Genomic DNA, 26,745 nt, shown 5'->3' with positions numbered 1-26,745 from the left:
ATAAAACAGACTGGTGTTTGCTGAGTGGAGGGACTGGTTTGGGGTGGTAGGGGCACAGGAAATAACAGATGTAGGTTGGGATGAGGTCATGGAGGGTTTGGAAATTGCAGGCGAGAATCTTGAAATAGATCGTCTGGGAAGTCAGCGGAGCTGAGCTGTGATGGGTTCCCAGAGCCTAGTGCGAGAGAGGATGTGGGCTGCAGAGTTCTGGATAGTCTGCAGCTTATGTAGAGAGTGGCTGGGGAGTCAGGCGAGCAGGATGTTCAAAAGTTGAGCTAGATGTGATGAAAGCTTGAATGAGGGCCTTTGCAGAAGGAGCGAGAGGTCATGGCGGAAGTGGGTGATGCTGTGTAGGTGAGGGGAAAGCTGAGTGAGTGAGACCTGGATGTAGGGTTTGAAGGATGCTTAAAGGTTGAACAAACACGGAGGTTTTGCACTGGCACCATGAGCTGGAGTGAGCACCCATGCAGATCGATGCAGTCAGTGCCTGACGACTTTTAGCAAGGAGGAGGGATTTATTGTAAGAGCTGGCCCAAGCCCTTGTTTGTTTCTTGCATTAGTCTAGATGTATTTTTCTATTTTTTTCTGTTCTAAGCTGCTTAGTAAATTATTTTGATACTATTCAGTTTTATTTGAATGTTGCTAAGTGCATCCACCCATAAGACAGAATGCTGAGTTCACTTCATAATTTTTTGCGAGGGGATAGTAGAATGTTTGCAGAATGTTTAATGGATCATAATAATAATACCTGCGTTTGATATGGCGCCTTATCACTTGTTTTAGACGTCTCAAAGCACTTCACAAAATGTACTGTAAAGTAAATTGACTGTGTATTTTGTGGGCGAAACGTGGCAGCCAATTGCACACAGCAGTGTCCCACAAGCAGTTATGGATTGAGTGATCAAATTATTATTATTATTTATTTATTTTTGAAGGGATTATTACCCCCGGAAATGCGATCTGCCAATTGACTAACAACCGGGTTCCTACTCACTGCTAGGTAAACAGAGACATATGAAGTAAGGAAACTTGCCCAAGGTTTTGCACTGCCCAGGAATCAAACCCAGCTCTTCTCGCTTGCTAATGCTCTAACCACTAGGCTACAATTCTCATTAGTCATTTGTATGTCTGGTACATAGAAATAAATACCTTGAGGCAAATATGCAATACAGTAAAACTCGCATAAATCTGACCTGTATAAATCGTATAATCGCCTAAGTCATACATCTGCCCAAGTCCCATTCAAGAATTTAGATTCTAGGTAAGTTTAACATAACTCATACTTTGCGTAAGCCATATTAAATATATGGCCCCAATTGATATGACTTATGTGAGGTTTACTGTACGTACATTTTTCCTATTTTGTAGGCAGAAGTGCAAACTACATTAGTACCAATTCCAGGTCCACTGATGTTCTATCAGCTTGTCTGGCAGACTTCAGGGCCTGGATGAGTGCAAACTTGCTGCAGCTGAATGTGGACAAGACGGAAGCCATACTCCTTGGCTCCCGTCAACTTTTTCACTCCTACGAATCTGAACTCCTCAACCTCCCTGAACCAGTGTAGGCATCCGTTTCGATCGCCAGCTATCTTTCCTTCCCCACATCTGGTCCCTGATCAGGACCGCTTCCTCCACATTGCCCGCCTACGACCGTACCTTAACCCAAATACAGCGGAAACCCTCATACATGGGTTTGTCACCTCCCGCCTGGGTTACTCAAACGCTGGTTTCCCCAGCTCCACTATTCAAAAAACTCTAGCTCATTCAGAACTCTGCCGCCCGCATACTGACCTGGACCAAACGCCTTACCCACATCTCACCAGTTCTGTCCCAGGCTCCACTGGCTCCCCATCACTGAATGGATCGACTTCAAGATCCTCACTCTCATGTTCAAATCCCTTCACTCCCTGGCACCTCCTTAACTCTCCAACTTCCTCAATCCCCAACCACCACCCAACACCTCCGCTCGACTGACACAGGTCTCCTGCTTATCCCTCGTGGCCTCCGCTCCACCATTGGAGGTCGCGTATTCAGCCGCTACCCGCGGCTTGGAGTTAGCTCTGTCACTGTGCTCTGAGACACCACCCTGTGTGGAGGGTGCTACATAAGTGCAAGTTGTTGTTCTACAAGGCTGATTTCACATTTCAGTGGCTCAGAATGTTCCCAATAGCATAACCTCATGCTTTTTGATGCAGTAAGCTGTATAATTTTCTTTTTTAAACCTATATCTTAGCAGTAAGGTTCAAGCAAGTCTATGCAGTAGAACTCAGATGTGTAGTTGTTTTCGCAGACCACATCAACACAATTGATTGCAGCAGTCTGTAGATCCCAGATCTCAACACAGAAGGTTCAAAGGCCGACTAAAATATTATTCTCTGCCTTGCAGGAGTTGTAGCAATAAACTGAAGATGACCCTAACATTTCATTTAAAATGGTTGGTTATAGCAGTTTAATGCAGTGTGATTCTTATCTTAACCCTATTGCAATATAGTCTTTCAGCTATAAAAATAATCTGGGTCATTCAGAGAATACTGTAACAGAAATTCCAACGTGCAAACTTACAATATTTACATTAATTTTCATTACATTCAAATGCTTATGATTTGCAGAAAATTATATCCAGTAGATGTTATGAGAAAGTAACTACACACAGTGTTTAGCAGCATTCAGAGGGTTTAAAAGAAGGTGATATGATATTGATGTTGTACATGGAAATGTCAGGCTGATGGATCTGTTGCTGTTAATGGCTGCTAGACACCAAACTCCATTCAGAGTTGTCTCTTGAAAAACAAAAAGAATGATTCTCGGAATGATGTGTTGTCCTGGAGGTACGTTTCAGTAGAGATGATGATCTCGTTTCCTCTTCAGTCTGGTGAACTTTCACATTTATTAAGCTATCAGCTGGATTATTATTTAGTACTGCTGAATTCCAGGTGATTGCATGGCATGAAGCTATTTTGGGAGCTCAGCAATATGATCATAAACCAGTGCAGGTTCATAGTAAATTTTAAAAGTTGAAGATAATTTTGAAATCTGTCCTTGTGTGGCGAGGCAGATGTAGGAAAGGAACTTTCAATATCAATCATGGGTTAATTGAAGCCCAAATAGATCTATCATCTATGGGAGAAATAGGCTTCTTAGGAATTACAACCTTCCATCATTCCCATCTGCATGTGTTCCTTATCTAAGATTGCATGAATATGCTCCTCAAGAGCAAAGTGAAAATGCAGGATCCTACACACTGCGGTAAGAGGATCTTTTGCAAATCACTTAATACCTTCGCACCTCCCTACCTATCCAACCTGCTTTCCCCCCCCCCCCAGTCCACCACCCGCTGCCTCTGTTTCGCTGGCTCCAGCCTCCTATTTGTCCCTCTTGCGGAGGTTCCACCATAGATGACCATGCCTTCAACCACCTCACCCCAAACTCTAGAACTCTCTCCCTCAATCCGTCCACCTTGCCTTCTCCCTCCCCACCTTCAAAACCCACCTAAAGACCTTCCTTTTTGATTGTGCTTACAGTCACCTATCCCCTCTCTCTCCCCCTGGCTGGTTGTCAGATTCCGCTACTGTGAAGCGCTGAGTGAAAGTGCTAAGTAAATGCAAGTTGTTGTTATAAAGAATCGATGTTGGTTCAACGTGTGTGGAAGAGAAGAGCATTTACAAGTAAGAGTACTGTTTGCGCTCTCACTTGACAGCATTTGTCTTGCTGTCCCCAAGCACAGCTTGCCTCTAGCAATAGAACCGCAAATTACACTTATGCATTATTCTTTAATATTGTATGGAAATCATATTTTTCTGCTCACTGCCTCCCAGGATTCTTTCTGCCACGTTTCAATGAAACTGGTAGATTCAGATAACTATTAAGTCGAAAGGAATGCTATTGCATTAGCATTCCTGGATAATATTTTAGGTGGTGTCTGCTGGTAGCAGATAATTTTTTGAGAGCTTGTTTTGTGCAGATTTCTTTAGTCTGTGATTACTCTTCTCAAATTAGGTAATGGTGAATTTTTACAGAATGTCTTTGCACCGATACTGTACAACTTCAGGCTGTGTCTCTTGACTGCATATGCATCACAAGATCACAGTGAGGTTCAGAAATGAGGTCCTTCCATTACAACTTCAAGGTGTTATTTTTTAAATGAGTCCAGATTCTTGTTCTCAAACACCCTTCCTGGTTACCCGTTCCAGTGTTAATTATCCTCTGGATAAAGAAATAATTCCTGATATCTTTCCTGAAATTGCTTTTGAAACCCTAAACCCGTGCCTATTTGTTCTGCTGTCTCACTGCATCCCAAATTATTGTTCTCTGCTTGCGTTTGCCTACAAAATACAGTCACTACACTTTACAGTTAATCCTGTTTTGAGATCTCTGCACATGAAAGTCACTTTATTAAATGCAAGAATTATTATAACTATTATTTACTTGTTGAATCCCGTTCAAAATATTGTGTACCCCAATAAGACATCTTTGAGGTGAGTCACCTCTGAGACATAGCCTTTCAAGTCTGAAGAGCCCTAACCTGTCTAATCTCTGCTCATAATGAACTCCTCTCACACTGCTCATTCCTCTTTGCTCTCTTCTTCGCTGCTTCTTGGGCCTAAGCAGCCCTCTTATGTCATGGTGTCCAGAAATGTATACAATATTTCAGGTATGGACTGAGCAGATGATCACTGTGCAGCTTGTATATGATCTCTAGAGATCTGATTTAGCAATATAGGCCAACATCCTGGTTGCCTTGTTTATTATTACTGCTTCAAACTGTTTTGAACTGAGCGATGAGTCAACTCACACTCCTTGATCTCTTTCAGCTTCCCCTTGATCTCTTTCAGCTTCTATCCCATCCATGGCTTACATGAGCCTTCTATTTTTACTTACCTTCATCTGTATTGAACTTCACTTGCCAGTCATCAGAAAGGCACTTATCTTGTCAAACTCTTTATGACTATTGCTGACAATACTAAAGTCTCACAGAATATGGCTGCTAATTTTTTTTTACAAAAAGTAGGTATCTTTGTGGTTGGTAATACATTCATATCAGGAATTCACAAAATTCAGAGTTGTCCAGAATTCAATAAATGATGAACAGAAATTATTGCCTTTGTGAGAGTTCTTGTTTGATGTCTACAAAAACCCTGAATTACAGTTTTCTTTATAGGTAATTTTAGGTTCCTAATGTTTTTTACTTAAGACTGTTTGCATTGAACGTTCTTTAAAACTCATTCCCTTTTCTAAAGTGTTGCAAGGTCTGCAGTATCTTTGAATGCTTCGGTGACTGACGGCATAATAACAAGCTCTGAATAACTGCTCCAGTCACTGTCAATTGGAATAAAATAGCCACGTGAAGTATAATCTGTTACTTTTCTAGTATAAGAATTCAAATCCTAATATTAATCTAGATGTTTAGGAACCCTATTTTTGGAATTTTCTTAATACTAATCCTTGCACTCGATATAAATGTCTACATCATCAAAACATCTCAAAGCAAAGAAAGAGGGAAGTTTCTCCTGGTGTCCTGGCCAATAATCTCCCAAATAAAAATTGCCCACTGGCCATTGCTGTTTGTGGGTTGTGTGCAAATTGGGAGCGTATAAATAAGGAAAAGAAGGGGGCCAAGGATGGAGCCTTTTGGGTTTGTCGGAGATGACCAGACAGGGGTGGGAGGAAAAAAGTGTTCACACAGATGAAGTAATAGTGGATGGTTAAGTCCGCTAAGGACTCAAGTTAAAATTTAATTAAATTAATTAGGAATGACTAAGAGCCTTCAAAACAAATATTTATTTCTTTTCCCATAAAAGCAGTTAACAGTGCACTTGTGCCCTGTAACCACAGGTCTGCTTTATCCTGCAATGCTTTGCATTGTAAAGACTCGTTGCTATTGGAAACTGACTGGGTTATTCCAGGAGTCAGTGATTCTTCCTTAATTTGCAGTGGGAGGGAGGGAAGCACATCCAACTGGTGCTGCAGAATGGTGGCAAAACAAAGTTCTTGTTATGATTTTTGTATTTATCAAGTGAAATATGTTACTACTGGGAGACAGAAGACTTTCCCGTTTTAAGAAGCAACTGTCTGCATTAGGGCCTTCCCAGTTAGCTAAAGCACAGTTGAATGCAGAGCAGAGAGAGAAAAAATCTCCTTGTTGTTGAGAGAGTGAAATGATGATCGAAAGAGATTCTTTAAAATGCTGAATGATATAGAAACAACTAGGGGAACCCCGTCACAGTGATGTCTCACTTATGTCTACTGCGGAACTATACGAGTCCTGGCTTCTAGCACTAAAAAAAAGCCACCTTCCAGGTCATCAGGTCCACTAACCTCTCATCCATTACTCTTGTGTGCTAATGCGCATCAAGCACCATTGATGTGCCTCCCCACCCCCAATTTTTCTTCATTATTCTCTCTGCTCTGCCTCCCTTGCTGAAGCTATTTGATTCCTAGTTATGTATACTGCAGGACATCTCCACATCTGGGGGTGCCACATGCTCTCCAGAGGCTCACTCAAGTGGACAGGTATTCTTTTAAAAGAGAATGAGATAGATGGTTAGTAAAGGTTAATATTAAAGAGTGTGGCGAGTCAGCAGCAGAGTGGGATTTGACTCTTGCTCGTGTAGCAAAAAATGCCCCCAGCTCGGGTGAAAATCTTTTAACGGTGCAGTGCCTTGGGATTTTGTCTTAAAATTCAACAGTGTGCAGAATTGTGGAAAGTTCTCAATTTTTCGAAGCTGGTTCTTGTTTTAGGATATGCCGAAGACCAGTTGCCAAATTAAGACTGAATTGGCAAAGAGTCTACAATTACCACAGTGATCAATTGTAAAGGAAAATGGTCATACAGGCTAAGACGGAGTACGGCCTGCCCATACTGCTCTCTTATTATAGTGACATGTTCTGGGCTGAAAGCTGCCTCTTGAAACTTGGAACCCCAGATCCTGGGATCGTCTGTTTCTTTTCCCTGTATCTCTTCTCTGGAACGGGTTTCTCTAATATTTTTTGAAGATTAAGTTGTGTAAAACTGCATGCAGTATTCCAAATTTGTTCTCGCAAATCATTTATGCAAGGTTAGGATAACGTTTTTCGACGTGTAGTCAAATGCCCTTGAGATGCAAGCTCGTATTTGTAATCAAGTATGGATTAGCTCTGTTGACAGCAGCTTCACATTCAGTGAGTGATCAATAAGCACTGAAATCCTTTTCGTTCTCCACCTCTACAAACGAGCATGTCTTTATTTTGTGTACCTGCTTAAGGGTTCTTTATCAAGTAGGCATTCCCTTGCATATATCTATATTAAAATTAGGTCAGTAACACCTTGGCCCATCTTGTTTAATTGGCTCAAGTCTTCTTGAATGCTGTTTATTATTATTGTATAACATAAGAAGTATAAAGTGGTGTTCCACAGGGATTGGTACTGTTCACCATGTACATAAATGATTTGGACTCAGACATAGGAGTGGAGGGGGATAATGAATAGGATGCTAAAAAGGTACAAGAAGACCTAAACGAGCTTACAGAATCATCGGGGCAGGTGGCAGTTGATGTTCAATACTAAGAAATGTGAAGTGATACACTTTGGCAGGAGGAATGAAGAAGCTGTGCTCTGAATGGTAATAACAAAGCAGAGTAGAGTAGCAAAGAGATCTACAAGGCTAAAAGTAGCAACAAAGGTAAACAAGGCCATAAAGAATGAAAATATTAATTTGTTTTATGTCCAGAGGAGCAGAATTACCAGCAGATCTAAAAGAGAGTTTTGAAGGAACTTCTTTACGTAGAGGGTGGTGAGAATGTGGAACTCAGCTGTGGTTGAAACCATGCATTTAAAGAGAACTCGATGCATGGATGAAGGAGAAGGAGAAGGGATTAGGAAGAGTGGAGACTCCTGCGAAGTAGAAATACTGGCGTGGACTCTGTAGCCTGAATGGTCTTTTTGATGCTTTGCAGTCTATAGAATTTGTAATATACCAAACCTATCAACATTGTATTGTTTATATATTATGTCCCCATGTGGTAGTAATTATGTGCCAGAAAAGACTTATTTGTACAGTTGTCAAAACTGCAAAATTTGCAGGATTCTAGAAAAAGAAAGTACAGCTCACCATTTGCTCTAAAAGAGTCTGATTGACATCTTGTACGCTTTTTCCCCCTTTGTCAGATGCAATAAGAATCTACTTTGACAGATATCAGCACATGTTTATGTTTTTCTATTCTAATCAGATAATGTGGAAGCTGCTTGAGAGAGGTTCTGATTTAATCAATGTCCCAAGCTAGACGGAGAATCATTACCAATAGCAATGCAGATGTGGCAGATACAATGCTGAAAACACAGAGCAGCTAAACAAAAAAAGTTTATATTCATCTTGACAGATCTGTGACACTTCAGAATTAAATGCATAAGTAATCCTGCTTTGAATCTGCTCGTTTCACAGAAACAATTGATAGAATTGCAGATTGCTTTCTCTGATGTTGTGCTGCTGTTTTCAAAGTTCTTGTTGAAATTAATCAGCCCAATAGTAGCTCAGGAGAAATAAATGTGTGCTAGGAGCACTACAAATGTCATGCACACTCATTACTTTTGTATACTGCTTAATCATCATCAAACCTAGTTGTTCTATCCTGGTATATATATATACTTTCTTTACCTTCTTGCTTTTCCTTGGATGCATATTTTAAGTGAAGTCGTGAAGCCACTATTCCTGACCACTTGCAAATTTTAATTCATTTTGTTTTGGGGACAAAAGCTTGCTTTCTCGGTTGTTTGGCACTTGCACTAGAGGCCAAGAGCTTTCATTGTATGTTTCTTCTTGCATAACATTTGGCCAGTTAATGGTTGTTCTAGGATTATTAGATGAGCAGTAAAGAGTAAAAGGAGGGCAGTAAGGTGCATCTTTGCTTTTTATGCTGTAAATTACCCCGAAAGTGAGTCAGCAACCTTATCAATCTTTATTTTGTGCTTATTTTTAACAAGCTCCTCAGTGTAAATTGCAAGATTATGGTGAAAGTTATGTTGCAGGATGCCTCAGAACTTCTAAAGTACCATGAAGCTGCTAGTATTTGGGATCCTCAATTAATATAAATAATAATATTTTATATTAATATAAAATCATCAGCAATTTCCAAAAATGCGGATGCGTTTCCCCACCTCCACCCCGCCATAGAATAGCCTGCTGTCACTCACTGACGTACATTACATAGGAGTAATGGCCGATTGGGGAAGATATCCGAGGGCAACCAGGGTTCTGTAGAACCATACTATTGTGGAAGAAAAATGAGTCCCAATACCTTCAAGAGCATGTACGAACAGGGGAGAAAGTTGGCGAAAGAAAATTATTTTTAAAGAGACGTTTTGGGATAAAGGTAAATAAAATGTACCATATTTCACTTTTTAAAAAATTGCTGAAGAAAGTTCTTTATTACTTATGCCCTAGGAACCAAGTGAATAAGGTTTTACTTTTTACAGACCTTTTAGTTGCCTTTGTGTGTCAGCCTGGCACAGTGGTAGCAGTGGGTCAGAAGGTTGTGGGTTCCAGCCCCATGTCGGGACTTGGAATCACATAAGCTGACGTTCCAATGCAGTGCTGGGGGGGTGTTGCATTGTCGGAGGTGCCGTCCTTCGGATGAGATGTTAAATCAAGGTCCCATCTGCCTGTTCAAGTGGATGTTATTAAAGATCCTATGACTCCATTCGAAAAGAGAAGGAAGTCTTGCCAAATTTTGGCCAATTTGGCCAAGAATTCTCAATACCTGTTTGTGGCGCACTGCTGTGTGCAACTGGCTGCTGAGTTTCTCCCACAAAATACATGGTCAATCCAGTATATCCTGTGAAACGCTTTGAGATGTCTCAACGACATATATCAAATGCAAGGATTATTATTATTATTATCTTTATGACCAATTCTTATTCCATTGTCAGAAAACACCCTTTAGTCATCTTTTTGCTTTCTGTGTGCTACTTCTCCAGGGGAGAGAAAGTAAGCTTTGTAGAAAGTCTCCTTTCGTAGCTTGAATTCAGCATCTTTGTTTCAAGGAAATTGCTCAATGTTAAGCCAAATATGACTTTATGCTGCCGTAGCTACAAAGCCTTTCCCAATGACTATATTGATTGTGATTTCACGGCCTCTTGAGTCTGCCAAGGCTTTCTGGAAAGTACAAAGACACTAAAGGTGCAAATGTGCTGATACAAGCTGGATGTCTGTGTACTGGAGATCAGCGTCAATCTGTAGCTACTGCTTGTGTTTTTTATTGTTCCATACAAGGCACAGTTTACTGTATAACGTGTGGAGCACTTTGGGATGTCCTTCCGACGTGAAAGATGCTATATACTAAATAGAAATAATATTATTATAAGGAGGCTGTCTAGGCACTAGAGACTGTATAGAGAGCAATGAGGATGATGCCTAATGTTATCAGAATGAACTATGAAGAACGATTTGGCAAGCTAGGACAAGTTTAACATTATGAGGGATTGTTGGCCAGGACACTGGGAGAAACTTCTCTTTTCAAGTAGTGCCATGGGATCTTTACGGGCAGAAAGTACCCCCATTTAACATCTTATCTGAAGGACTGCACCTCCATTAATGCAGTGCTCCCCCAAACACTGCATTGCAGTGTTAGCCTAGACTGAGTTGAAATCCCCAATGTAGAGCTCGAACCCACAAAGTTCTGACTTAGAAGCAAGAATGCTTTGAGAATCCTGGTGGGATATTGTGTGCAAAGTAACTGCTGCATTCACCTACAAAACAGACATTTTCAGTGTATCCTGCGAAGCGTTTTGAGATGTCAAGATGGAAGCCATAATCTTTGGCTCTCGTCAGCGTCTAAAATCTCACGGTTCTCACCTCCTCCACCTACCTGACCTCCTCCTAAAGCTCTCCGAACCTGTACGCAACCTAGGCATCAGGTTCGACCCCCAATTATCCTTCCTCCCCCACATCCGGTCCCTCACCAGCACCGCTTTCTTCCACCTCTGACTCATCGTCCGTCTCCGCCAATACCTCTCTCCGAAAGCCGCTGAAACCCTGGTCCGTGCCTTTGTCACCTCTCGGCTGGACTATTCTAACGCCCTCCTCGCCGGTCTCCCCTCCCCTACCATCCATAAAATCCAGATTATTCAAAACTCTGCCGCCTGCATTCTCACCCGCACCAAACTCCGCTCCCCGATCACCCCAGTCCTTGCCAGACTGCACTGGCTGCCTGTCCCAGAGAGGATAGATTTCAAGATCCTCACCCTTGTCTTAAAATCCCTCCACTTCTCTGCACACCCCTACCTCTGTGACCTCTCTCCTCAAAGCATTTCTCTGGTTGCCTTCGTTCCTCCGGGTCTGGCCTCCTCCTTGTCCCCCGAGTCCTCCGCTCCACCCTCGGCGGCCGTGCCTTCAGCCACTATGCCCCAAGACTCTGGAACTCCCTTCCTCACTCCCTTCGTCTCACTCCCTCTCTTCCTATGTTCAGGTCTCTGCTGAAGACCTTTCTTTTCGACTGTGCCTTTGGTCACCTTCCTCCCCCTCCCCCGGCTCAGCCCTGGGATCCGTTACTGTGAAGCGCTCTGAGACGCTGTCCGGCGTGGAGGGCACTATATAAATCCAAGTTGTTGTAGTTGTCTCAAAAAGGTACTGAGTGATAAGGCACTATATCAAATGCAAGGATTATTATTGTTTGACAATATGAACAGAACAAATCCACACCTTCAGAAAGCTTGGTGCTGGTGATGAAATAAATGTTTAAGAGCAAGATAAGCCCATGAAGAAGGAATTCTTGTGTTTTGAGTGAATTTGCTGGATGTTTTCTTTACAAAACAAATCTAACACGAAGGCAAGTGTGTGTGAAGTGCGTGTGTGTTTGCGCGCTTCTACCCTGTATTGGAAAATGTTTTATGCATTCATTAAACACTAACAGCATGTATTTCTTTTATTGCTGACATCTCTAAAGACTGCTGGTACTATATATTAGCCCATTAAATAAACAAACAGCTTACAAACTGGGAGCCTATTTAATTAGGTTCCCCTTCTGAATATTGGTTAGAGAAAAGTAGTGCTACATTTACTCAGTAAGTGCTTGAGGGGAACAAGTTTATAATGTAATCGCTCTATATCCTTGTGACAGTATTTAAAATTGAAAAGGGGTCAAGTTACTGTGTATGTGTGTAAAGATAACTAGCCTGCAATAACAAAGAAGCACCAATATGTCTAGGAAAGTATTGCTTTCATGCTCCGATGGAAGTATGTTAAAATTAAGATGTTTCATAGTCATTGTCTCAAATACGATGGCCAAGTTCGTTCACATCTCAGATTAAACAAGTCCTTTGCAGCTTTCCTGAAACTTGAAGTAATGATTTGTTAAGCACAAAGGCCTTTTTGCCAGGTGTGGTTCGATTTCCGAAACTGTTTATCGAGAGAGGTCTTTGGAGAGATAATAGCAGGTCTAAAGGCCAGAACAAGATCAATAGAAAGTAAATAGCAAAATAAAATAAGAGGAGAGATGTGCCTGATTCTGCGAAGAAAAGGTACTGTTGGTAAAATATTTCATTTAATCTCCTATTTTTAAAGTTCAGGTAAATGTATATCTAAATTTATAATGCTTGTCTAGCATTGAGAATTAAAAGCTTATTCTTTAGTTGGAAAAGTAGCCACTGTTACTGCTGATGGATAGCCATCTGTATATTAATAATAAATAATAATACTTGCATTCGATATAGTGCTTTTCACGTCTTCGAGACGTCTCAGAATATACTGTAAAGTGAATTGACTGTATATTTGTGGACGAAGCACAGCAGTCAATTGCACACAGCAGTGTCCCACAAACAGTCGTGGATTGAGTGACTAAATTATCATTGGTTTTTTTTCCTAAACTCGAGGGATTATTATCAGGCGTGTGGAGCAAGAAAACTTGCTCAAAGTTTCGTCCTGCCGAGAATCGGACCCAGGTCTTTTGCTTGCGAGGCGAGCGCTCTCCACTGAGCTACAGGACTCCACTTCACAAAAATATTAAAAAATATTGTGGAAAATGAAGATATTTCTCTGCGTTTTATTGTCCGACTGTTCGTCTAAGCTTGATTGTTTGCGCCTACATAATCGGCGCATATAGAATAAGCTCACACAGAGTGAAACCTGGTGGAACTGAAAATTACAGTAACTGAGAAGGAGGCTACAAAGATAATTTCATAAAAGATATACCAGACAACCATAACTTTCTGATAATCCGATGCACCAGATTTCCTTAAGATTATTTCATTCTACTGTATCATATACATCGGTGAATTGGATGCCTTGAAGATCTTATTTAGTGTTTGAAACTTTTCATTGTATAAATATTAGCATTCTGTGACATAGCCACATGCTTTCTCTGCTTTGGATGATTACATTCACAGAGGCGGAGGGGAACTTTATGTGGAGCAAATAGGGACGTGTATGCCAAACTATATAACCGATGTAGGACAAGTTGTCAACATTTCTAAGTAACATAATGTAGAGGAAATCTTTTTCTCTTAATGCTAAAATGAAGGCCACTGGTGTATACATAGATATTCCATTAGCTTAAGAGATATTGTACATTGGGATATTGTACAGTTAATTCCTTTCTCCAGTGTATCACTGATGTAGCACTGTCCATCAAACAATTGACTACAAGTCTTGCTGGTTGTCGTCTTGTTTAGAAATGTTTCTGCAATTATGCCTGGTCAATTCAGGGCAATGGGTTCCAATACTGTTAAATGCTAGTTTTCTTTTTTTATGTTGTATGCAAGGTTGAAATAGTGTCAACAAAGCATGCATCTAAATTGCTTTAACCATTTGTTCCAGAGATAGAAACTATTGACTTGCTTAATTGCTTTGCAATTGTTGATTTTCATGTCCTGAAAAACATTTGTACTGTGCAGAACAATGCTAATGAGCGCCCACATGATTTACTAAAGCAAAAGTTCAATTTGTGCTGGTGAAATAAGACTTACAAAGAGGTATTGTATCACAGAATATATACTTTGAAAATATTTTATTGTCTCTGGTGTGAATCCAGTACTGAAAAAGGGAATCAACTACATGAACTTAGCTCAGTTTCTAGCAGTCTTGCTTCTGAGTCAGAAGGTTGTGGGTTCGAACCCCACACATCGGTACTCAAACACTCCGGGATGCTACCTCAGGTGAAGGGCGCTATATAAATGCAAGTTGTTGTTGAGCTTGATATTGTACTCTCCAGTTCAGTAATGGAGAAGTACTGAATTGTCAGAGGTGTGATTTTTCAAATAATTCGTTAAATAGCCTCTGTCTATCGGTCCTTCAGATGAATATTAAAGATTAAGTCGTCCTGAAATGCAAAGCGCTATATAAATGCAATTTGTTGTTGTAAGTGGCATTATTCAACTAATGGCTGTTTTGTGGGACTTGTGGTTCTACATAATGAGTGTTACGTTAGCCTGGGAAAAAAATTGTAATTCCTTTGAAGCTCGATAAGATGTTTCAAAGTCAAAGGCGCAATAATAATAATCATTGATTTGATATAGCCCCTTATCAAGTCTTCGAAACGTCTCAAAGCGCATAACAGAATGTACTATAAAGTGAATTGACTGTAAATTTTGTAAATGTGAAAATTCTTCTCGCTTTACTAACTGTACAGTTGTGAAAAAACATGAAAGCAATGTGTGTAGTCAACACTTTAGTGGTGAAAAACTATACTGGTGCCCAGTTGGACAGCTATTCATTCCTATCTGCATTAATGTCTCCCATTTTAGTTAGAGCAATACAGAAATACAGAAAAATCAACACAAAATCTAAAGAAATTAAGTTCAACCCTCGGGGTAACTATTAATTATGCAACTATTTGGGGCACATTTCAAAGATATTCTAATCACCAGCTTATGTTGAGGTGAAACAGATTTAACGTTTTCAGGATCAGTAGAGAAGTACCGTTTTATTTAATTGCAGTTGTGTCATTACTTGAATACTTTTCAGAGGTTAAAGTGAGATGTTTTAACGCTTAAATATTTTGTTTCCAGCATCATGGGAAGATCAAGAAAACAGCATTTCTGAAGAAGTACGAAAAGGTGAATTTATCAATATTAAAAGTTTTATATTTTGAATTGCACTATTGTTGAAACTTCATGTGTTTTGCTCCCTTCTAAAGTTCACAAATTTTACAGTAATGATTACGTTTTCCAAAATATCAGCTTTACTTTATTAATTGCTGAAAGTAATTAAAGGTCCTACTCCATTATTCTGTTTTAATAATCTAAAACATAAACTTATGAGTGTGGGGCACAGAATATAGTTCTCATTTATTATCTTCTACACATTGTAGAATAATCTTAGCCACTTAGCCAGAATAATGAAGGGCAGTGGTGCCATATAGTTTTTGTCGTGCCTTCAGAAAATGAGAAAACGAAGGCTTTTTTTAAAAAAACACAATTGAGTCCTGGGATCAAATCATAAGTACTGAAATTATACTTTCAACTTGCTATGGATTTGTCTTTGATCTCTTTATCATTTTTTTTCTTCTTTTAGTGAAGATATGATATTGTATCACCACAGGACGGAATTAATTAATGATATGTTTCATTAAAAACAAAATCACATTTTTATTAGTCATAATAATTTTGAAGAGGACACTTTTTCTAGTTCTAACCTCAACCAACAACAACAACAACATTACATTTGTATAGCGCCTTTCACGTCGAGAGGACGTCCCAAAGCGCTGGACAGAGTAAAAAACCGAGCTGGGGTTGGGGGGGTAAGGGAGGGGAGGGGAAGGGGCTGGCTAATGGCATGGTCGAAGAGGAAGGTCTTAAGGCGGGAATTGAAGGAGGCTAAGGAGTGGGCGAGGCAGAGTGACTGGGGAGATGGAATTCCAGAGGTTGGGGGTAGAGTGGCTGAAGGCTCTCCCGCCAATGGTGGGTTGGGGGACGTGGAGCAGCCAGAGCCGGCTCAGCAGGGGGAACTGGCGGGTTGGTAGAGGGTTAGGAGGTCACAGAGGTAGGGTGGGGCGAGGCCATGGAGGGCTTTGTATGTGAGGACCAGGATCTTGAACTGGATCCTCTGAAGGATAGGGAGCCAGTGGAGTCGGGCTCCCTATTTATATATATATATATATATATATATATAAACTATATCCAGTTTCTGCATCACAATTTTGACCTACCGAATATCTTGCTTTATACTGTAATCTTAATTCACACTATAAAGTGAATTCTCTCTCTTGCCCATAGAGAGATAACCTATTTGACAAGATATATTGCTATTTCTATTAAACATAGAAAGATTCTTGTGTTTTCCTATCCAGTCCCTCTTGAGTTTTATGCAAGCTACAAAGGAATTTGGTGTCTTATCAAAATGAATTATCGTAACATGAAACCTGAAGTTAATTGGAATGGAGCAAGTTACAAGCACTGGACATTGCATTTTTGTGCAATTTAACTGCAAGAACAAAGTACTTTTCAATATAAATTTTAGTTTATTTCGTTGATACTGAGATTTTTTTTCATTTCAACCACAAAATAAAAACTAGCCATGTTTTTTTTCTCTTGGCAATGGTCTTTTATTTCCCCTGAGGTTGGTTTACAGAGTTTTGTGATTTTTTTTGCTTAAAAAAATCAGAGCAAAGCACTTTATAACAACAAGAACTCAGTATTGGGTACCATACTGAATGAAAGCACCCGTGTAGTGTATATTAAGGAAAGCTACCTTGCCTGACGGCACAGCAGATACCCCACTGGTTGTATTCTTGACACACAATGAAATGGATAATATTATAGCAGGCACAGAGGTGGCCTGGAAGAACAACTGGAAGTCCTCCATGGTTGGCAACAAAACAAATCAACTTCATCAGAGCCCAACACCAGCAAATCAGGTAACTAGTGTTGAAGGCACCACAGCAAAAGCTGTCAACTCCCTATCCTACCCCTCTCCACACTCACGGTTTCTAGACGTGAAAACTCCTCTAAGAACGCCTCCAGGTTTTCCTCAATCACCATTCACATGCTTCCCTTCTCCAGGGAAGTCTGGATTATTCCATTGAGAAACTACTACTCCAGCCTGTTGAAAGATATTGTGCTGGAGGACTGAGAGATCTCTGCACTGTCTGTGCCTTTTCATTCGCCCTCTGGAGCCAGCAGCCTCATGCTACTGCTCCTCATCGCGTGCCTCCACCTCCTTTACAATGGGTGCATGACCTCTGCATTGTCTGCCCAGTTTTGCTGAGTCCCAGCGATCCTTGTCTAAAGCTATGAATGTGGTGGCAAGACTCCTTGTGCACCAGCTACTTGTGACATCAGATTCCAAACCTAACCACTGAGAGTTCCACATAAGTATGGTTTCCATTTGTCTGGTATGGAGCACTCTTCATCCCCTCTATCCCAGAGCAACATGCACACCTAATCCCAGAGGGTTTAGATGCATGTTGGCAAGAGCTAAGGCCTGGGGAATCCAAAGTATGGCTTGGAATACTGCTGGAGTTTAACCAGAAGAAAATGTGCATCTTAACATTGTGCACACCAGCAAAGTTCCTGCTGCTCATCCAGCCCACTTACCTGTTAAGCACTGTGGATTGCTAGCACTTGGAGTTAATGGACACCATGCCGGAAGAAATACAACTCTCAGTAACTGGGCTGTTCCTGGAAATCCTGCTAAATGTTGGTAGTCATGCTGCCTACTTTGTTATCAAAGTGCCCTGAGGTACTGCGGACACACTGGCTCAGGCACCAGACTATTAGGACCACCTGATAGGATTGACTCAATTCCACTCTTCCATTCCCGTGTAACACTTGGGAGCCAATTAAGCTCCAAAGAGTCTACTCTGCCTACTTTCTTCTCTTAATCCTAACCTTTCTCAAGCATCTCCTCATGGAGTTAGAGTAACTAGCATAGCCTGAGGGTTTACCATTCCCTTAATAACTTTTGTGTGCAGAACTGGTAACCCTAAAGAGAAGTGAGAATGTAATTTGTTTTGTTTCTGGCAAGCTGTCAGACTGTCCAAACTTTATTGCAATGCCTAAATTCATTAACCAAATGTTCCTGACATTTTTGAAAGTTGCCTGTTGGCACACTGTTTTCTTTATTTTTCATGTTGGGTGTAACATGAGAGCAAAATGAGCATCAGAAATAACAGCACATTTAAAAAAAGGAAGAGCGAATTATAATAATAATAATAATCCTTGCATTTGATATAGCGCTTTTCACATCTTCTGAATGTCTCAAAGCGCTTCACAGAACATGCTGTAAAGTGAATTGACTGTATATTTTGGGCGAAACGCAGCAGCCAATTGCGCACAGCAGTGTCCCACAAACAGTCGTGGATTGAAAATGACCAATTTATTATTGTTTTGTTTTGGATGGATTATTATTAGGCTCTGTGTGGGGTAAGGAAACTTGCCCAAGGTTTCGCCCTGACCTGCCTGGAATTGAACCCAGGTGTCTCGCTTGCAAGGCGAGTGCTCTAACCACTGAGCTACAGGACTCCGATGAAATGGGAGAGGAGAGATGCAGTCAGAGACAGGAACCTTGGAAATGTTGAGTCTGGAGGTTAACTATAATTAACCCTTGTATTCAAGTCCCTGCACTCCTCTGCACACCCCCAATCCCCCTCTCTGACCTCCTCTCTCCTCAAAACAGTACCTGTTGCCTTCGTTCCTCTGGGTCTGGCCTCCTCCTCGTTAATGAAGGTTAATGAAGTTGAATTAGCTTCTCAAGACATAATAACTTCCAGACACAAGTTGAGAATGTGACCTCCCATATCTTGGAGTAATAGCAATATAAAATGGGATTGTAAATGTGGTGATTTTATTTCCTTAACAGCTGGCACGCTCTGCTACGATTTTTATCTAAATGCTCTGCTGATTCTTTTTGCCATGTTTATGAACATCCATTCAGGGCAGTATTGATTGCAGTTCATTCCTTCTAGTTGCAAGTGGAATTGTTACTGTATTGAAGCCTTGAAAGATGCAATATGTACTCAGTACCTGTGGAGAAGAATGTTCTAATATTGGTTCTGCAATCAGTCGGCTCTTTAAATAAACTTTGCGGTTAATAATAATTCTTGCATTTAATGTAGCGCCTTATCATGTCATCAAGATGTCTCAAAGCTCTTCATACGTTTTCCTACAGCCTCGTTAGGTTCCTCCCCCACCTCCCACTCCTCACCCCTTCTACCACAGTACCAGTATTCCATGAGCAGGAGTCTAGTAAAGTGGCTGCTCCCTATTTGAAGTTGCGATTCAGTGAGTGATTCCAGAGGCCATATACTGCCTGTGGAGGTGACGAATGCAGCAGTGTAGGCACTTACTACAAGAGCAGAAATGTTCCCCATTTTTTTAAAACTAACCCAATTCAACGAAAATGTATACTAATCCCTTGATCCTCAGGCTATAGAGGTTATCACACATTCACTGTCACTTCTGGACTTGGCAACACATTTTTCCTTACATTGCTGCAGGCCTATGGACACTGCTGGAGTTGTGTCTTCATGCACCAAATGGTTCTGTGTGTTCTCAGCTGTTTTCACTGCAACGTCGACGAGAGCACTAATATCACAGCAAAACTAGCTAAGCATAACAAAAGTTTCAGTGCAATATTATGAACCAATTCTGGTAGAGTAAGTATAAAAATAATTAATTTGAGCATTTTGACTGCTCACCATGTTCTTTTTCCTTCTATTCTTTAATCCACTGCAATACATTCTGTGGAGCACTTTGAGATATTTCCACGACACGATAAGGCGCTACATGAAATGCAAGGATTATTGTTATTTTTTCTTTGTTAACTTTAGATTTGATCTGCCTCATGATTCAGGTAGATAGAAAAAGGCCATTCTGTCATTTCTATTTCAAAGAAGTGTGCAAACTTATTCTTTAATTGTTCACTCCCTAATCCAAATTTATCCTGAAATTCAAATGACTTGATTGCTCATCTCATTGTTATTTATGAAACATTACTGGTCCTGATGAGTTGCCATGTTTACTTACAGAACAATATTCACTTTGTTTCTGATCTGATTAACTCCTTCGGGGGAGGTAAATAGGATCTCCTTGATGCTGAGCTCACTCTAAGGTGCCATACTTGGCAATGGGATGTCTGTGAAAATCTTGGCAGCCTGGCTGATCAGTCAAACTTGGAAGGGGTAAGGATTCTGCTTCCCACTCAGCTCCTATTAACTCTGCAAGCCAAGGCCTAGCTGGACAAGCAGTGGGAAGCTTTGCAGACAGTGCTTTCAGTGGCAAGCTATGTGGTTTTACCTGGTTAAATTCTAGCAGCACCACAAACATTGGATCTTGCCCACCTGTGCTCAAAACTCTCTGGAATTAGGTAAGCACTCTCTGGAATACAGTGGACTGTATATTGTGTACTCTTGTGACTTACAGTAGATTATAATGAGCTGATTGACTGATCCTCAGTTAGCACATTTCAGTTGAAGAACACCGGTTAATTAAATTAGGAATTGTATGATAAATTATATAACCTAATTTCTAATTTCGGTTTGCCTCTTGTGGGGTAAGATCAGATTTGTTTCGCCCCCTCTTTCGCCACCTTCAAAACCCACCGTAAGACCCTCCTCTTTGACCGTGCTTTTCTATCTCCCTGGTTTCCCCCCCTTGCCCTCCCCCACGCCAACCCTCGGGTCCGTAACTCTGTGTCCTCCCAACGTGAAAGGCGCTTTACAAATGTAATTTTGTTGTTGTGTCATAAAATTAGCAAATACATCTAGTCAGTTTTCAACTAAGTAGTAGCCCAGATGTCTTGCCATCATTCACTCATTTCACGCAGCTGGAAACCTGACCATGGCAACATATAGTAAACGTGGTGAAGAAAAATAGCTATTAAAATATTTCAGCCTTCCTGGTTCAATTCAAGCAAGCGTGGCAGGTGGAATTGCCAATGTGAGCAAGATTGGTACCCACACGAGCCACACCCCTTGTGCCAACAGTCATTTTAGTGGTTGACTATCAACTATTAGGCCACCAGATTGAAGGGTGATGTCTCCATTAAGTCAGTTTTTTTTAAATTACCGTCTGTTTCGTGAGATATATTTTGTTAGATTTAAAAATGAATTCATTGAGAATCGAATTGCCTGAAAATGTGTGGCAGAGCATTTGTTACATTACTAAACAGAGCCATCTTCTGGTTAGATTGTTATCCACGGCTTTTACCTACATACCCATCTTTGTCGAGTTTCCCCAGTGTACGTATTATTTCTTGTGCTCCTTTGGTGCAAATGTATTTCACAAATATTAGCAGTCCCTCCGCCTCGCCCCCACCCTTGCCTCCTTCAAGACCCATCTCAAGACCCTCTTCTTCGATCACTCTGCTTCCCCTAGCTCTGGGCTGACCTCCAGATGTGAAAGGTGCAATACAAATGTAATTTTGTTGTAGTTGTTGTATTTGAGGGTATTAAAAACTAACATCCAAGTTTTTAATTTTCTTAGGCATTTTAAGTTGCACATTTGCAGAAACCCATAGTTGGATGTTAAAACAAAATCTATTTTCTCCAAAATTAGTTCATTCATTTCTAATACCATATTTTTCTAGATTATGAAATGGAATGGACCAAATGGATAGAATGATAATTTTATTCCAATACTTGAGCCACATGAAATATAAATGGGCATTTACCGTAACCCTGAAATCCCACTCAGAGGTGCAAAAATGGCTTAGAATGTGATGTGAATTTTGTGTTGATGATTGGCTTATGGTACATTTACTCCCGAAGTATTAAAATAGTGGTCATGTATTTGTCTGAATATTCTGAGCCTCACTTTTGGATTTGACATTAATTCTCAGATCTTCATTTCTAATGAACGTCCCAAGTATGGCCAAAGAAGTTCAGTTTCCTTGTTTATGCTAAACTTTTATTTTCTGCTTAGCAATGTCTAATTCTCTACAAAGCACAATGTTTGTCTCACAATTGAATGTTGCTCCCATTTCTGGGACGATCTTCCTTTGTCTCCTTCAAACTTAAGAACATATGTTATAAGTGAGTTCATAGATATTTTTTCATTTTGATTCCTCAGCCATGTTTGCTTGGTTTGGATGAAGAAGGGTCTGCGGCCATTAAATCTAAGACAACAGGGATGCAGGGAGGAGGAAGGATATATGAATTGACATAGCTGAGTGCAGTGAACGAAGTGAAGAAGCTTGGCAGGACAATACCAATAGTTACTGGTAAAACACACAAAAAAGGTTCAACAAAGAAAACAAAGGACATCTTCTCGATGTGAAAGGCGCTCTATAAGTGCGATTTATTGTTGATGGTGGTGTTAATGGGTTTAAAACATAAGCTGGTGGAATGGAATCTGATTGTGAGGATATGTATGAAACATTAGGTACATTTCTTGGAACCAAGAAAAGGCAACTTGTCTGAGATTCATGGCTTTGAAGGAAGAGGAGATTCAGCAGAATATTTTCTTGGGAGATTAACTAGGAGCAGGCCTGATGGGATGAGGGGACTTTTGTTCCTTATGTTTTAAACTTATAATGGCAGTCTATTCAAGGTAAGAAGTGTAACTTTATGATTTGCAGAATCTGAACATGTTTAATTGCACAACCATTTCCAAAATGCTGTGTGAAATTAGTGGTACAACTGTGACTTCCTTCCCTTGCTTGTGCACTATAAAGTTTGCAGTATATTAAAAATAGCTTGTGAAAAGACTGATATGCATCTTGCATGTATTCTCTACTGATACTTGGGCAAAGTTTCCAAGGAATGGCTATTTACAGTTGAGGAAATGGGGTTTGTCAATGGCACATTGTAGGTTTCCGCTATGACCTCTGTGCATGCTTAAGAGTTTCATTGACATATGTTCGGGTGACATATTGTATAAAACTAGCACAGGGGAAAATGAGTGATTGATGATATTTTTTCCCACTGTTCACTTACTGCTTGGCATTGCCACCAATACTGTTATGTTGCAGTGAAGCTCCAGACAGTGTGTGTATATTAAATGCAGATCTTCAGCTACTATTCTGCATTATTGCAATGCCTGTGTCTTAATTAATGGGAATTGTGTGTTAGGGCACGGTGCACAACGGCTAAAGAAGATGAATTGCCTAAATGAGTGTCTGTCCATTTAATAAGACCTGCAGGCACATAATGTCCCTTGATGCTCTATTATCAAGACAGATCATTCTAATTAACCTTGTTTCTTGCAGACCAGCAATCACCTCCTTGGCCCCAAACCATTCCCTCTGGATAGGCTGTTGGCAATTTTCTACAGCATTGTGGATAGTAGAGTTGCTCCCACTGCAAGTATATTCTCTCAGGTGAGTTGGCAATGCATCAATATTAACTGTTGCTATTGGGAAATCTGAAAAAGTTACTGTGTCTGAAATGAAAACATCACATCACTTTGAACATTGCAGAACATTCGTAACAAACTTTGATTGTTAGTGTATTTGGTGAAAGCTGAATTAAAGAAACTCAGTGTTGTTTTGTATAAAATTGCAGCATTGCAATGCCTTATTGTTTTGATTTCTGCAGTAGCTGTCTCCTGTTACTTGGTCCGCATAATTGCAATCTGTATACCTATTCTGTTTACCGCTATTCACTTATTAAATCCACTGAGGTATCCTTAATGATCTGCAATGTTTTCTATAGAACTCTCTCTCGAGCAATGAACCTGGAGAATTGCTTTTTCCTATGAAATTCAGTCCATGCTAATCTTTAAATCACTGGACTGAAGACACATTGGTGGAACACTCTTTGACAAATAGAAGTACGTTTCTGGGTTAAAGAGTAACCCTCCAGAGCAGTATCTATTGTTTATTTGTATTTCATTTAAGATTGCATAATTTAGGTGTTTATTGTTTGCAACAGGGTAGAAAATGGCAGCTCATAGCTACTGTACATTTCAGAAATTACACAGGACTCTGAGCTGGCCGAGTAGAAACTCTTTGTAACCAAACAGAAGAAAGCAATCCAGACTTTTCTCCAATCTTGCTTGCTATTATCCTTCTATTGTTTTTTTGGTCAACTCGGTATCTAACACATGTAGAAACCAAACTAGACAGAGTGTCTGGAATGGAGAACCTTGGAGGGATCCAGCTTGCTTACTTAAGTTCACTCACTTGTATTTCGTCCACAAAAATCCGTAGTCAATTCACATTACAGTACATTCTGTGAAGCGCTTTGAGACGTCTCACCGAAGTGACAAGGCGCTATCTCAAATGGAAGGATTATTATTTTTATTATTATCCCAAGAGTTTTAGGCACAGCTTGGCAAGAATCAAGGCATGAGGACCCCAACGTGTGGGTTGGGGTACTGCTGGGGTTTAAGCAGCTAAAACAGTCAAGCTTGCCATCAAAGCAAAGTCTGGCAACCTTCCTACACTTTATCTAGCTCAGACCATCTTACCTAGTTTGCAGTATTGATGGAGACCAAGAGAAATAATCTGCCACCTTCAAAGATTACTTATATGAACCCCCAGGTCTCTCTGTTCCTTCACCCCCTTTAAGATTGCACCATCAGCTTATATCGCTTCTCCTCAGTCTTCCTCCCAAAATTCATCACTTCACATTTCTCCACATTAAACTTCATCTGCCACGTTTTGCCCATTTTACCAGTCTGTCTATGTCCATTTGCAGTCTGCTACTGTCCTCCTCACGGTTTACTACTTTTCCTAGCTTAGTATCGTCTGCAAACTTGGAAATTGTATACCCAAGTCCAGGTATATAGATAAATAATAAATAGTAATCCTTGCATTTGATATAGCGCTTTTCACGTCGGGAGGACGTCCCAAAGCGCTTCACAGAACACACTGTAAAGTGAATTGACTGTATATTTGTGGGCGAACGCGGCAGCTAATTGCGCACAGCAATGTCCCACAAACAGTCGTAGATTGAAAATGACCAATTTATTATTGGTTTTGGTTTTGGAGGGATTATTATTAGGCTCTGTGTGGAGTAAGGAAACTTGCCCAAGGTTTCGCCCTCTGCCTGGAATTGAACTCAGGTCTCTCGCTTGCAAAGCGAGTGCTGTAACCACTGAGCTACAAGACTCCACAAAAAGATCAAAAACAACAGTGTTCCAATACTGACATTTGGGGGATACCACTGCACACTTCCCTCCAATCAGAAAAACAACCTTTTACCACCACTCTCTGCTTTCTGTCTCCCAGCCAGTCCTGTATCCACGCTGCCACTGTCCCATAATACCGTGGGCTTCTATTTTGCTTACAAGTCTCTTATGTGGCACTTCATCAAATGCCTTTTGAAAATCCATATAAACTACGTCAACTGCACTACCTACATCCACCCTCTCCGTTACTTCATCAAAAAACTCTTATCAGGTTCGCTGGACATGATTTGGCTTTAACAAATCCGTGTTGGCTGTCCTTTATTAACCCATATTTTTCTCAGTTCAAACTTATTTTTTCCCAGATTATAGTCTCTAAAAGTTTCCCCACTACTGACGTTAGGCTGACTGGCCTGCAGTTCCTGCGTTTATCCTTCTGCCCCTTTTTGTACAGTGGAGTAACATTTACAACCCTCCATTCCTCTGGCACCCACCCCGGATTGAAAGATTGTGGCCAGAGCCTCCGTTATTTCCACCATTACGTCCCTCAGTAACCTAGCATGCATCTTGTCCGGACTGGATGACTTATCTACCTTGAGAGCACCGACAACCTTTTTAGTACCTCCTCTCGGTTTATTCTTATCTTATCCAATTTCTCTACCCTCTTCTCCGATAATGTGGCATTAGCTGCATCCTCTTCTTTTGTGAAGACAGATGCAAAGTACTCATTCAGTACGTCAGCCTCCACAAGAAGATTTCCTCTTTGGTCCCTGATTGGACCCACCCTATCTTTGAGTAACCTTTTATTCTTTATATGCTTATAAAATACTTTAGGGTTCCCTTTTATGTTGCCCCTCTTATTTGATGAACGTTAAAGATCCCAGGGCACGATTCGGAAAGAGAGAAGGGTTTTGCCCCTGTACTGGTTAACATCCCCCAAATAAAATTGGTCATTCACTTCATGATAGTTTTAGGTATTGTTACGTGCAAATTAGCTGCCTCAATTGTGTACAGAATACAGTCACTGCATTCTGCAAAGTAGTTTGAGACATTTTGACAATGTGGTAGTGCGCTATTCAATTGTAAGAATTATTATTGATTATTACAATTGTGAGATTATTTCAACGTGTTTATTGAACGCTGATATTACAGAGCTGCTAAGAGCGAGCTTCAGTGTTCCAGGATGTGTCTTTGTATGTATATTTATTGCTCCTCCACAGTGAATGCCTTCCTGTTCTACTCCAAAAGGCCATATTGGTATATTTTCCCCTTTAATTTTCAACTATTGTATTAAACAGCTCTACCACTGGGTGGTAGTGTTGTCATAAGAGTGCTATGGTTTACAATTTATGATCACAAAATTGGTTTGGATGAAGTAGGACATGGAGCCCATTAAATCTCATCCATCCTACCATCCTCCTGTCATAGCATCAAGCTGTTTTTTTAATTGAGTCCCCTGTCCTGGCCTCAACCACTCTTCTTGGAAACCCTCTTCCAGTCGTGGGTCAAGAAATACTTCCTGGTGTCTATCCTGAAATTGCCCTTTACAATTCTAAACCTGATTCTATCACTTCCTTGCATTATATTATTACGGATCTATTTTGTAATAAACAGTGACTGTCAATATGGTATAGTGTCAGGTAACTTCAACTGCATTGACAGCAGCAGCACAGGTTAACTAAACTTGCATGTAGACATCCTGGAGTTACTCAAGCTGTCTAGATAAATTATAGGCTACAATATAGTTGCTGGCAAAAGTTAACAGAAAAGGT

General features: G+C 40.5%; 1 protein-coding gene across 2 annotated transcripts in view; it reads left to right on the top strand.

The window, feature by feature from the left end:
* orc5 (origin recognition complex, subunit 5) overlaps positions 1–26,745 on the top strand; it is a 67,483-nt gene that overhangs the window by 19,650 nt on the left and 21,088 nt on the right. Inside the window, exons 12-13 of one of the 2 annotated variants that reach the window (XM_007890883.2) lie at positions 14,975–15,022; positions 23,112–23,222. In XM_007890883.2, the coding sequence (XP_007889074.2) occupies positions 14,975–15,022; positions 23,112–23,222 (159 nt within the window). Of the gene's footprint in view, positions 1–14,974; positions 15,023–15,479; positions 15,562–23,111; positions 23,223–26,745 lie in introns of those variants that run through there. The other variant, XM_007890884.2, reaches the window with a different exon arrangement.

Source organism: Callorhinchus milii, unplaced genomic scaffold, assembly GCF_018977255.1.
Source record: "Callorhinchus milii isolate IMCB2004 unplaced genomic scaffold, IMCB_Cmil_1.0 Scaffold5, whole genome shotgun sequence".
NCBI classification, from domain to species: domain Eukaryota; kingdom Metazoa; phylum Chordata; class Chondrichthyes; order Chimaeriformes; family Callorhinchidae; genus Callorhinchus; species Callorhinchus milii.
This window is presented reverse-complemented; position numbering and strand designations above follow the sequence as displayed.